The sequence below is a fragment of the Anarhichas minor genome, unplaced genomic scaffold (assembly GCF_050575085.1).
Source record: "Anarhichas minor isolate MPS153535 unplaced genomic scaffold, ASM5057508v1 ptg000010l, whole genome shotgun sequence".
Taxonomy (NCBI): Eukaryota; Metazoa; Chordata; class Actinopteri; order Perciformes; family Anarhichadidae; genus Anarhichas; species Anarhichas minor.
Window position 1 is genome coordinate 16,454,273 of NW_027466456.1, and position 13,985 is coordinate 16,468,257.

A 13,985-nucleotide genomic window follows, 5' to 3' on the forward strand; every position below is an offset into this window, starting at 1 on the left:
TGTGCCGTCCTCTTTGTTCACCACTTTTTTTCTTACATCTCCACGCTTTCACTGGTTACCCCGTCTTTAACGTCAACATTGCTATGAATTGTGGGTAATTCCCTTGGGCAAAGTCTGCAGAAATGCAGACTTACGGAAAGGGTTCATAAAGGGCCCAAAATGTCGGAGAGAGAGACTCAAACACTCGATGATTTGACAGTGGGATAGAACTAAACCTCAACGTCTGAGTCCGTGAGTGTGGAGATTGGGTCCAACTCACCCTGTCATTCCAGATCCAGCCACTCCCTCCTGCTCTGCAATAACCCTTTTCCTGCCGTTTCCATCACCTGTTCTTCCCTGCCCAAACTCACTTGCTTCTCATTTCCCTAATCAGCCTTGCAGTATATCTGGCCCATCTCCACCTATTCGCTGTCAGAGTTAGTTTGCATCCTCCCTCGCTTTCCAGACTTCTGCCCCGCATAAGTTAACTTGTCTCCACTGATTACCTGGTTTGACCTTCGCCTGTTTTGGGACCCCAGTTAATAAGAACTTTTATATTACACGGAATGTGTTTTTTTTGTCATGCTTTCAACATGCGTCATATAATCTTCATGAAGTGTAAATTCATTGAGAAAATTGCCATTTTGTCACACATTGAAAATAATGTTTGATCTACTCCACTTCTTTGTTTTCTCATTTTGGCCATGCTCGATGGATTGCCATGACACATGGTACACACATTCTTGCACATTGTTGAATTGTAATAGTTTGGAAATCACTCAAAACGTTTCGTCTACTAGTTCATTTTGAAGGTCGATTAAATCGATTTAGAATGGAAATCGTGAAACCCCTCATCACAATAACTGGATATACGGTTTCATCACGGTATGATTCCATTGAAAGACAGTAAAATATCATATTTAATTATTGCTCATCCTTATGATGCGCATGTTTGACGAATTGGTGAAGACATTTTCTTAATCCTGTGCATTTGTTGTCAAATTGAGGCTGCCCATGTGTGACTTGTCAAATTGGTAATGTTTTAAAAATGCTGCCCATGTGCTGTTGAATTGGTGAAGATGTTTTCTTAATTTCTTTCTGTTGTGTCTATTTGAATGTGTTTTCTGTAATTGCAGTGCGTTGAGCTCTCTGGGCCACCACAGTGCAGTTAACGTGGCTCTGGACTCTTGACATATGTTGTGTTGTCTCAGAATACATACTATGGGAACTCAGTGGTTTATGGAAAGCTGTTTATTTTTCCTGTAACACATCTTACTGGGTTTTAGTCTTTCTGATATCACAAACGGCACAAGTTCATGGTGACAGTATTTATGAATGTGCCACAAAACTGTTATACAATTCATATCCAGTCACAATAGGTTTAAAATTCAAGGCGGCAATCATCATACTATAAAACTCTGTATTTTTTAAATATTTTATACAGTAGCTTTTCTCTTGCTATGACTACAAAGTGAGAAAATACATTTCTCGCTTGTTTTATTATGTATTTATAATTGTTTTTTACAAATCATCTTGAAAGTTTTAGTCTCTTAAAACATTACCGTGGGAAAATGTGTCTTCCAGCTTTTAACAGATCATCTTCCATCAATGTTCTTTATTTTGCTAATTTAGTAGATAGCCAAAATATTTCCTTCCTTACTATGAAGCAGTGAAAACCGATAAAGATGAGCCTGGCTGCCTTTACCTCTGTCATCTTGTTTGTGTCAGCTCATCCACCTACATAACAAATAGTGTCTCTTGCGCTCAGTCAGCATAACTCGTCTTTCCCGTCTGAATTATTTGCATGCATGTCTTGTTTGTCCAAGCAACTGTGTTGCTAAATTTAAGTAACTAATTGAGTCACTTCATCATATTATTTAAATGCAAATTTCACTTGTTAAGTCAGTTTAATTTGGAAGTGTGAATGCAAGTATTGTAACCACACACCTCAGCATACAAAGAAACTGGATAAGGACTTAGTTTTTCTGCACAGATATCCACTCATTTATCTGATGAAATCAGATATAAAAAGACACACTAGATGTCTGTAGTACATTTTAATAGGACTTGAATTGCAATGAAGGACAAATAGAAGAATACCAGACACCTCCAGGGTAGAGATATTTTTACACATTAAATGGTTTGTTGAAACATGCAAATACTGGTTGCTTGACTACAAATGTTTAGCACATTAAAATGAGTAGGGAAATGTGGTTATAACTCAGTGTGCTGGTGGGATGTAACATATCACTTGCAACTAAAACATTTCAGCCAACCTCTATGCTAATATAAAATCATACATGGTTATATATGCACATTAGAAGATTATCCAAAACTGAAGCTCTGTTCTGCAATTCCTATTAGGTTATGCACAGTAGCTTGAAAAGCATTTTAGAGGAACATTTATATTTGTTTTCTTTACGTGAGAGGATCAATAAATAAATAAAGCCGGTTGTCTCTCATATGAGTAATCGTGTGAAATCTTCCATCACACACTGAGCAGCTCTAAGGTTTCTCTCCTGTGTGTGTTCTCATGTGTCTCTTTAAAGATGAACCCCGGTTAAAAGATTTCTTACAGACTGAGCAGCTGAAAGGTTTCTCTCCTGTGTGTGTTCTCATGTGTGTCTTTAAAGATGAACCCTGGTTAAAAGATTTCTTACAGACTGAGCAGCTGAAAGGTATCTCTCCTGTGTGTGTTCTCATGTGTGTCTTTAAAGATGAACCCTGGTTAAAAGATTTCTTACAGACTGAGCAGCTGAAAGGTTTCTCTCCTGTGTGTGTTCTCATGTGTGACTGTAAAGCTGAACGCTGGTTAAAAGATTTCTTACAAACTGAGCAGCTGAAAGGTTTCTCTCCTGTGTGTGTTCTCATGTGTGTCTTTAAAGCTGAACCATGGTTAAAAGATTTCTTACAAACTGAGCAGCTGAAAGGTTTCTCTCCTGTGTGTGTTCTCATGTGTGTATTCAGATTTCCACGCTGGCCAAATGGTTTCCCACACTCGGCGCATCTAAATAGTTTCTCACCAGCGCTACGTCTTGAATCACTGACAAGGACTTCATCAGGTTTCACAGAGTTTAAACCTGACTGAGGTTCTCTGGTCTCCTTCCAATCATCAGTGTCAGAAGAGTCTCCAGTCTTCTCATCAGTATCTGGTTCTGGATGTCTATCTGGATCTGAGTTCCTGCCTGGTTCTGGTCCTCCACAGTCCTCTCCATCAGCATCTGTTTCCATCTGTTCAGTTTGTCTTTGATGAAGCTGTGAGGACTGAGCTTCCTCCTCATCATCTTCAGTCTTCACAGGAGTGAATGAGAACTTGACATCAGCTTCCTCCAGCCCTTGAAGCTGCTCTCCCTCCTGACTGGTCCAGAGGTCCTCCTGTTCCTCTTTAATGTGTGGGGGCTCTGGGTCCTCCTGGTCCAGACTGGAGCGCCACTCCTGCTGCTCAGGAGGAACCTCTTCTTGAACCACCAACAGCTGCTGGACGTCTGCAGGAAAACAGTAAACACACACAGAGACGTTACAAAGAAATATTAGTACTGAGCAAATACTCTCCTGTGCATACACTTTTTTTTCCTGCCATCATTCCCTCTTACACTCCCTGTGCACAGTTACCAAACAGACATGCCGACACAAAATGTAAAGACACAACGCACCAGCAGCAATGAGGTCATTGATAGTTTACATGGCAAAAAAGTGTGGCACTACCCAACATTGTTAAGAAGTATTCAAAGAACCTGCATCGTCCATAAAGTCCGGCTGAGATGTGATCATGTGGGCAGTTATAGTCGACTAATGTACGTAAACCTGCCACCGTAGAAACAGTGGATAGAACCTTCAGAAGCAGCCACAACGTAACCGTGGACGTGACCATGAACATATGAATCATTTTAGAATTCAACAAGCTGCAAAATCCACGTGGTGTTATCAAAGAGAACAACGAGTAAATATTTTCTGTCATAAAGAAGCGGAGAGAATAAACAGTGAACCAACCTGCTCTGTGTAACCGGAGCTGAGGGATGAAAACAGCGCGCAGTTGCCTCTGTTGTCGCTCGTTCTCCTCTTTTGAACGACAAAGTTCCTCCTCGTACTCCGCTATGGTTCTTTCAAACAGAACAAAGATCTCCTCAGCAGCCGCAGTTTGTCGCTGGTTGACTAAAGATCTCAGCATTTGGACTTTAGACATGTTCCTGCGTGGACAGAACCAGATATAGTCATCTGTAGTCAGGCAACAAAAATATTCAGGTTGAAATAAAAACCTTCTTATTCAGTGAGAGTAAACTTGTATCAAACTACTCATTGCCAGAAGCATTTGCAGCGCAAAAAAATGCAGCGTTACATTTCAAAAAGACACTAAAACCATGCATGAAGTGTCACTTCTGCTGAAAACGTTGCAAAAATAGCTAAAGAACCAGCCATCAATAACATTTAACATGAACCACGAGCAGCGCAGACAAGAGAAACAATTCAAAATTGATAAAATATAGTTAAAACTAGAAAATTTCGCAAGAAATGTTGACAGTGTGGCTGCTACTGCACAAAGACGTCAAAAAAAATATATATACACGCCAATATTACTGCTTCTCTCTTTTCTGCATTTAAGAACTTTAGAAACACACACGCACACACTCTCAATCAATATTAGCAAGTTCTTAAACGCTGCCTGTCTCGCAGAGTAAAATAAAATCACATGAAACAAAGTTATCTGTCAGCCATTTTGTCTTGTCTAAGAAAGAGCTATATCAAAATGCTAGGAGCAATATTCTAAGTTTTACACACACACACACACACACACACACACAGCTAATAGCAAGCTAATAGCTATCACAGGATTCCAACTTCACACACATTTCTCACAGAAATGATAATAAAGAAACATCAACAGTGAATACTGACTGAACTCTTATTTTGTCAAAGATATAACTTAAAACATTCTCATCTGAACCCGTGGCTTTAGAGGGATAGCATGTAGTATTAATAACATAAGCTAATACGTTAGCATGCTAGCAGCGATTAGCATTCAAACAGCAGTACATGTAATTAGCTCTCCAGCCTGACACTGGCTCATTCCTTAACTACGTTGCTATAAACATTCCCATAATCCATATATATATATATATATATATAGTTATATATAACTAACTTCAGCTCTCATAGAACCGGACTGTCTTTTAGCATTAGCAGTAGTCAGCAGAATTATTTCAATTAGCTCCGCCATTTTAACAATAGAAGCGCGAAAAAAACGTATTACCGACTACAATGAAATATCTGCATTTTACAGTTACTAAGGCTTCTCAAGTGAATACAGATGTTATATCTAACATGTTTCTGTTTAAAGTCAGTTTACCTGTAAATATAGGACATTCATCAGGTCAGTTGAGAAGCCGCTTTCTCTTTTGGCTACACTTAACTCATTAGTACTGACGGCTGTCTTCTGCTCTAGTTACGTTAGCTACTGATGTTCAGTATACTGCCTAGAGCGCCCTCTGCTGGCGATGTTGGGCATAACAGAAATAAAATAACCACACATCCCAGTAAAAGACCAAATGACAGCATGATACAGATACTTTCCGTGATATGTGAGTTTCCCTGTTTGTTTAACTTTATTGAACATTTGTATTATGTTGCTTGCAGTTTGAAGAAAGCTGAGTAGATGAAAGAAGATGAGAGTGGATGATAAGGTATGAAATAAGTGTTTATTGTGCTCAGGAAGCCTACTGGACACTCCAAAGCAACAAATCAACCCAGCAATGCTGCAGCGCTAGAGCACGAGCCATTCATATTATTCATAAAAACGTCACGATAGACAAATGAACACAGTAGTAGCGCTACTGCAGATGTAAAAAAAACAAAAGCAGTTGACTTACCACAGCTGCCTTCACTTAAAGACAAATCCATCCTCCTTTCTTTGTTAACAAAGTCAGTACCAAATCCATTTCTCCTCCTCCTTCAGCGATTGAGTGTTAAAAAAAACAAAGCTAGGTAAAAAAAAAAAATGAATCTATACCAATCAAAACGCTAAAAATGTCATAACTTCTCTTACATATGTTTCAACCTGAACTCTTATTAAACACTAAGATCTGCTAGCTAGCTTTCTGTTTGACAAAAGTCACACTGGCCCACTGACCAATCACGGCGCACTTAGCAGGCTACCTCTGTGCCACTGGCACGTCAAAGAATACGCCCAACATGTCAAACTAAAGATTTGAGTGGTTGAAGACTATGACAATCAACAATATCGTCCCCATTCACTTAATCTGCAAAGGCTCTCTAGCGGGCATCGGGCCTCTCTCTTTACATAGAGACATAGAGGCTGAATCTGATTGGATAAAAGCTCTACTTAAAGCAAGCTGTGCTGGAAGCAGCGCTGCAGGATGGAAGCAGAGCAACAGAGGAAGACAGGAGCTGTGCAATGAGAAAATAAGCTAATGGGGAAAACAATTATAACCCATGTAGTGTATTTGTGAAAAATGATTAAATCATAAAATAGCTATAACTTTGTGATTCTGTTTAGGCCAGCAGAGAAGGCTTAGCTGGCCCTGATGGCCCACCACTGATGGTGCATAGTTACAAAATCATTTCACAACAGGTTAATAGCAGAATAATAGCAAGGAATATGTTGTTTGTTTAGTAAATAAAACTATTAATAGTTCTGTGTTCAGTATTCAGGGTGTGAGAACAGCTTTTTCTGTTCTCACATGACTTATCATGTACTTAACATGCTTTATCAAAATAACAATATAGGAACATGATTTGGGGACTATGAGCGTGATTAATGTATTACCACAGGTAAAAAACATCCCAAACATTCAGCTGAATTCACCAGCTTTTTCTTGTACTTTTCTTTACACTTTCTTTAGGACACATAACTATCTGAGTTAGGACTTATTAGAGGATAAATGATCAAATGAGTTCTCAACACAGCTCTAATAATGCTGTATTGATAAATGTGATGTCAACTGATGTCATTTTCCACCACCTAACTACAGCAGCATACCGTAGACTGAAACCAACTTTTGCAGTGTCAGTTACAGGAAAAAGTGTCAGGTGACATATGAACACACGTGCACACTCACGGGGTGGTCCTGCTTCATCGACCCTTTATAGAGGAACACTTAGACTGGACAAGGATAGACCTGCTCTGACCTAGGTCAGACCTGACAATGACCTACTTTCATTTGTCACTATACCATTTCTATTTAATTACCCCGCTCTCCATTCAGTCTGTAAGGGGATGCTTTCTTCCTTGTTTCTGTCAAGGATCTCCAAATAGGGACAAATTGGTTCATTTGTGCCTTTAGTTCAATTTGGTTCAACAAATGTGACTATTTGTTGAGACTTACTCAACAACAATCTCTTTATTTCTAAAACCTGTAATTAAAAAAAAAAAGAAAAATGGCACCAGGACGTTGAAGGACGTTGGATATCTAAAGCAAAACAAAAACCCCAACAGTTCTTAAGTAGTCTACGAACAAGTCCATTTGTTGCTTTAATTGTTGGACAGGGGATAGTTTAAGGTTAGTAATGGAGCCTAAAAATAGTATTACTGAGACTAAAAATCATAGTTTTTAAAAACTTTTCGTACGCTTCCTTTGTCTTTCGTTTGCGCATGCGTGAGAGCTCCCTCCTCCCTACCTCAGATCATTATGCTGTTGACATGACAACCGGCGCTTACAGAAAAGTTAGCTCCGACTGGATTCAGGTGAGTTATCTTCCGGTTAAAATGCTGTCGACCGGCAAAGGTGTTGCGGAAGCACCGGGGCTCGGAGGTGCGGAGCCGGGCACCGGGAGTCGAAGAGACGGTCACAGAGGAGCCCTAAGCGGGGAGGAGAGACGACAAGGGCTCGGTGTTCATGAGATGCCGGATGGGTCCAGATACGAGGGAGAATGTGTGAACGGATTCAAACACGGTAAAGGGAGGTACACCTGGAGTAACGGAGAGGTAACGTTAATGTCAAATGAACACGACAATCAGGCAAAAAATGACATAAGAGGCCCTTTTCCCAAAATCTCTTACATAAAACACAATGACATATTTTACTGTCTCCTGTCAGTTTTTCTTGAAGTTTAATAAAGAGCAAGTCACTATTTTATTTCCCTGTCTGCTACTTGTAGTTCTATGAGGGCTCTTTCTACAAAGACTACAAGCATGGGGACGCACTGTACTGCTGGCCCACAGGCCACAAGTTCACTGGCAAGTTCTACCTCAACAGAAAGGAAGGATATGGACAACATCTGTTCCCTGACGGAGCCACCTTTCAGGTAAAATGGATGAATGACTTTAACCTTCTGCCTACGAGCGCCCGTGCTCAGAGCACCTCAAATCAAATGCGGAAAATCGAATGATTGTTAGCCAGTAGTGTGGACACGGCCACTTTTTTTTTTTGGATGAAATAGCAACGTGTGGACAACAACATCATATAAGTCACTTATTATACACTCCAAAGACAACTATAGGCTACTCGTATAAGTAAAACAATATCGTGGCATAAAAGCACCAAATCCGGGCCAGAAATCGGCGCTATGAGTACAGTAAATCAATGTTTGTACCCTCATGCTAACGGCTACCCAGTCATACAAAGCATGTAATAGCATTAGCACACGTGGCGGAACACGTAACTACCTTCTGTTTTACGATCCGTAGAAGCACTAAACAGTTGTGGGTGATCAAACGTACCTTCATGCTGAACTTCGCCGAAACAAATCGTAGGTATGCGCCCAAGTTTTATGAAAATATGGAAAATAACGTCGCCGAATTTCCGTTCCAAAGCTGTAGTCATTGCTGCCAACTGCATACTGTTGACTTCCGACTTGTTTCCAGAATAAGAGCGGTCAAGCAGGCTTGGGCGAGTGGTCAGACTGCCTGCGACCGGAAATTTCCGCCGGGGTACACGCGTCATTTCTGGCAACTTTATTGCATGAAAGCTTTTGACGATCACCACCAAACTTGGCATGAGTCTTCCTAAGCCTGTGACGCGTCTAAGGAGGGGTTGTTTTTGGAAATCGACCGAGGATAGGCTGAGATCCAGCCACAGACACACACATGAAATGAGAAAATCCTACAGATGACAGCCAAAACTGGCTCTGATGATGTTATGAATATGAATATGATTCCTATTATCTGTATTTGGATGTATTGAATAATATGAGTGATAAAAAAAGTGAAATATATAGTTATATAGTATATAAAATTAGAATAGAGCATGAGTGAGTACAGAATTTCAAGCCGAATGCTCATTTCTCTGACCTCCTATTATGCTGGCCTGCTTCACTCAATCTAAGTCAAAGAGAGACCACAACCCTGTTTGCTATGACACAGTAGTGTTTGTAGGATTCATTCTGCAATAATTCCAAAGAAATATCAATGAAAGTGCTTTTTTTTCAGTCGAATCTGAAACTTTTTCAACTTGAGCTGTGCCATTAGTGTTGCAGTGTTTAACCAGTAACATATACACAATATTTACACAATATTTACACATCTCACAAGTGTTACCTGTATAGACCATCAAAATTATTAAAATAGACCTTGTAGTTTGGGTAGTTTACTCAAAAGAGTAGGAGTATGCAATTTTCGAGCAGGGGGCTAAAAATAGGCCTAGTAGGCAAAAGGTTAAACTTTGGATAGTTTTTTTTAAACTTCTTTTTAAATATCAGTAAATAGAAATCAAGCTCTCCCCTCCTCTCAGGGTTTGTACCATGCTGACAAGAGGTTTGGTCCAGGTGTGGCTAGTTATCCAGATGGGCGTAAGGATGTGGGTCTGTGGCTCGGAGGGCGCCTGCTAAGGCTCTGTACCGCTGTAGAAGAGGGCTTTAGCCTGAAGAACTTTCCTGAATATGCTGCCTACATGGACCCAGCTGCCACCACAGCTTCCCTGTCTCAGGTACATGGTTGACCACTTTCTCACCCACAGATGAATAGGTATGCCAGGTGAAAACATCTTCATTTTCATACATATATTTGGTTTTAAATGGTCTTATTGTTTTTACAACAAAAAGTTGAGATCACAGCTTCAACAATGTTTGACCCAGCCAAGAATATCTAAAACTTCTCTCCGAATTGGATTGCCCCAAACCGTCTCTATAAGACAAATACTCATTGCACTTGTGTGTGTTTTTTTTAATTTCCAAGCCCACCAACACTGTATAAGCAAAACATTGTTGTACCAGGAAGTGAAACCTAAATCATGGGGACTTTCTTCATGCAAAATGTACACTTTCATGTATACATTTGCAAAATATATTTAATTGAGCTCTCTGCTCCTGGCCTCTCCTCAGCAGCCTCCCACTAGTGTCCTACAGCCAGAAGCCAGGGCGGACTCTGTGGTAAAGTACAGCTACAATGAACATCCATGAATATGAGCTTTGTGACTTAACCCAAAACAGATCAATTAATGCACCATCCTCCTCAGGTGGATACGGACGGAGATCTGCTGCCAGATGATTTTATCCTTCCCCCCGGCATGGAGAGTTACTCAACCGATGGCGATCACTTACCGCTGCCCCCTGGCCGAAGGAAAGAGCTGGATCAGCTCTTCTATGGTGAGCTGTGGGAGCCGGATGCTTACCAAGGCTATAAGCGAGACCCACTGGCCTCCCTGCCCTCACAGCCCCGCATACTGGCTCACATGCACAAACACAGGTCAGACATGCATTTAAAAAAAAGAATTGTTTTGTACCTGTCGTATCTTTCATGCGACAGTGCTGTTGAAGTGATGAGGAAGGATGCTCCGTGGACACTGTTCTTGCTGGTATAATAAAGTTTATTACAAACAAGCAACACATGCCATTACGGACGTCTAGATCGCCCGGAGGTCTCAAGTCGAATCTGAAAGTCCCTCCCTCTAGGGCTCTCGCTTCATCTTTATATAGGATACATGTTATGTAACATCTGGGCGGAACGTAAGAGAATGTATGTGGCCTCCTCATTCCACACATCCCCCCCTTCTGCCCCTGGTATCCTGTGTGGTATATTTTCAGGCCTTGCACGATACAGCGAAGACCCCAAATGCAGTTGTCTTAGATGAAAACCAGATGTGCAGGAAACCAGGGGCAGAAGGGGGAATGTGTAGAATCAGGAGGCCACATACATCCTCTCATTGTTCCGCCCTGTATGCTGCATGACATGTGCGGAACGTTTAAGAATGTATGTGGCCTCCTCATTCCACACATCCCCCCTTCTGCCCCTGGTATCCTGCACATCTGGTTTTCATCTAAGACAAATACACTTGGGGTCTTCGCTGTATGGTGCAAGACCTGAAAATATACCACATACCAAAAACACATTTTGCTGGCAGCAGTAAGGAGTGAAAAAAAGACATACATTATCATGTACAAGTATGTACAGTTTTGTAAATAAGCTGAAATAAGCATTTTTACTAATATAATTTGTGTGTGGGTCTCCCAGACTACTGGCTGGAAATGTGGGCTGGGATGTGGCAGCTGTTCTCGCTCTGAACTGGGAAAGTTTTGGTCCTAAAGGGCCTTTGGAAGTCAGTTCAGAGTTGTTGATCCAGCACGCTTCCAGAGGGGAACTGCAGGCAGTGTCCAAGATCCTCCAGGCCGGTTTGGTCCACCCTGACGTGGCAGATTCACAGGGACACACTGCACTGATCGCTGCCACAGTAACTCTTTATATATGTTCGCCTGTAGTTTCTTGATTTGGTTTTTCCACTCGTTTGCTGTTTGATTGGTATCCAATTCAGGTTTTACAATGTTTTTTTTAAAATATAATACAATACAATAAAACTAAATAGATGAATAAAAACAGATTAAAATGTTTATTCTTTGGTTTTATTGTCATGTTTGCCTCTCTGACGGTTTCATTCTGTTTCTTGTACCTGTCAGGTAAACTGCCATGATGATGTAATCCATCTTTTGTTGGATCGGGGTGTCGATGTTGACAAGTTGAATTGTGAAGGCATGTCTGCCCTGGCTGCGTGTCATGTCCTCTACTACCCTTTGCAGTCTCTGCACACCACTTTGGCTGAGACACTCTCCAAAACTCAAGTAAGATTCCACCTTATGTTTCCTCATAACTTCTTGATCTGCGGTTCACATGTATGAAACTGTGTTTTGTACAGACAAATGAAATTAAATAACTTTCACTGTGATGTGTCATCAGGGTTTGAGGTCTCCATCTGCATGCGGGAACAGTCCCCAGATCAGCCGAGTGGACTTCACCACAGACACACCCAGGTTTAATAACACACCTCACCAATAACACAACCATAAGCAACTACACCAACCAGAGTCCCCTCTCTGATCAGTAGGAAGTGAGAGAAAATGTCATTTTCATAGTCACTCCCTACAACAGTGTTACCATCCTTTAATTAGTTATGTCTCTAAAACAAGCAAATGTATTCATTTAAGTTTCATATTTATTTTTTGGTATTTTCAGGACAGCAGAAAAACTAACAGAGCACATCTTACATCACAGCAGTAAAGTGTCTATTATTAACAGTGAGCTCATCACTGAGCGTTGGGCTGACATCAATGAACCTGAGACCCCTACAGACACTGGAGACCAACAGGAAGAGGAGGGAAACGAGAAAGAGGGAGAAGGAGAGGAAAGAGACTGCAAGGAGACAGGAAGAGAGGGAAAGGTTAGAGAGAGAGAAGAGAGGAGCAGAGGGGTGGATGAGAATGAGAGCAAAGGGGAGGAAAGAGGGATAGAGAGCAGATGTGATCAAACATGGGGAAATGGAGAAAGTGAGGTGAAAGAGATGGAAAGAGACTTTAAGAAGAGAGAGGAAGATGGGTCTGGTGGTAGAAGAGAAACAGGGTCAAAAGAAGAGAATATTGAGGTGAGGGAGGAGGTAGAGGAAGATGCAGAGAAGAGAGTAAGGAATCATCATGAGGAGGATGAAAAGGAGAGAGGAAGTGAGGGCGTGCCTGGTGTGCAGCGCTTCATTCAGGTGTTGGATGTCACAATGCACTGGGCAGCGTACAGCGGAAGGAATGTCGTGCTGAGGCCGCAGGAAGAGTTCAGGTACAAAGCACAGAGATCCCATTCTATCATTAGTTTGAAAAGGTTCTTTTGAACTCACTGTAGTCTACTCAACTCTGTCTGCAGCAGGGCAAAGACGAAGAACTGACCCAAAATACGTCCTTCGACTCTGCCTGCTCCGTCAGGAGCTATGACATCCAGGTCACAGAGGAGACTGTATGCAAGATGGCTGCCATGAAAATTGAGTCAGTTCTGTTTCCCCTCTATCCTCTCTTGTCTTGTGCTGTTTGTTCTGATCTGATTACACTGATTTTGTTTGTGATGTGACTGTCTCACCAGAGACCGGGTTCGTTTGAACACCCTGAAGCTGTTACTGGAACGGGGAGCTGACCCCAACGCATCCAGGGTCCCCATGCCGGTTCTCTTTTTAGCCATTATGGCGGCTGACAATGAGGCCGTCAGGAGACTGCTGCTGTGTGGAGCTCGCACTGACATTCCCCTTCCTCATTGACTGGCTGACTGACGCGCCCGCGGGCCGGTTAGTGGAGCTGAATGGTTGGCTGGCAGCGTGACCAGCTGGTTGCTATTTGAAGTCTGCTGGCTTGCTGACAGACTGGTGTGATGATCCTGATGAATGTCACACTGCTGTTTGGACTTCTAACTGGCTGAATGACTCCCGGTCCATTTACAGCTGTGGGGGTCTGTCTAATAGTGTAGTACCTCAATCTGACCACTAGAGTGTACCAGAGCTCATCTCTACCCTCAAGCACATCAAAGCCAGGGTAGGGAATTTACATAATTTTGCCCCCACTGACTGAAATCCAGGGGCATTTAAAAAAAAAAAGAAATTAACAATTATTAAGTCAACGATCTTGAACGAATGGGACAGCACTTTGCTGCAAACTATCACGTTATTATTACGTCAGAAAATGTTAACTACAATTGTGGGTATTTATTTTATACTTTTTGCTGCTGTCTTCCAGGCTCCTTCCTCACAAGATGAGGGGTCATTTTAAATGACATGTTTGATGAATAAATTTGTGTAATAAAATATCTGCTTCCA

General features: G+C 41.5%; 1 protein-coding gene and 1 pseudogene across 1 annotated transcript; one reads left to right on the forward strand and one right to left on the reverse strand.

The window, feature by feature from the left end:
* Positions 1–2,021: 2,021 nt before the first annotated feature.
* Positions 2,022–8,935, reverse strand: LOC142946839 (uncharacterized). The gene is made up of 4 exons (XM_076088417.1): positions 8,654–8,935; positions 7,652–7,902; positions 3,970–4,166; positions 2,022–3,464 (listed from the first exon to the last, which is right to left on the reverse strand). Exons 3-4 carry the CDS (start codon positions 4,160–4,162, stop codon positions 2,485–2,487), a joined length of 1,173 nt encoding a protein of 390 aa, XP_075944532.1. The 5' UTR covers positions 4,163–4,166; positions 7,652–7,902; positions 8,654–8,935; the 3' UTR covers positions 2,022–2,484.
* LOC142946840 (ankyrin repeat and MYND domain-containing protein 1-like) lies at positions 7,384–13,985 on the forward strand (annotated as a pseudogene).

Coding starts and splice junctions, on each gene's coding strand:
- LOC142946839 (XM_076088417.1), bottom strand. CDS start 4,162: ATGTCTAAAGTCCAAATGCTGAGATCTTTAGTCAACCAGCGACAAACT. Junction 3,465..3,969: donor GCTCCGGTTACACAGAGCAG/GTTGGTTCACTG, acceptor GTTTTCCTGCAG/ACGTCCAGCAGCTGTTGGTG.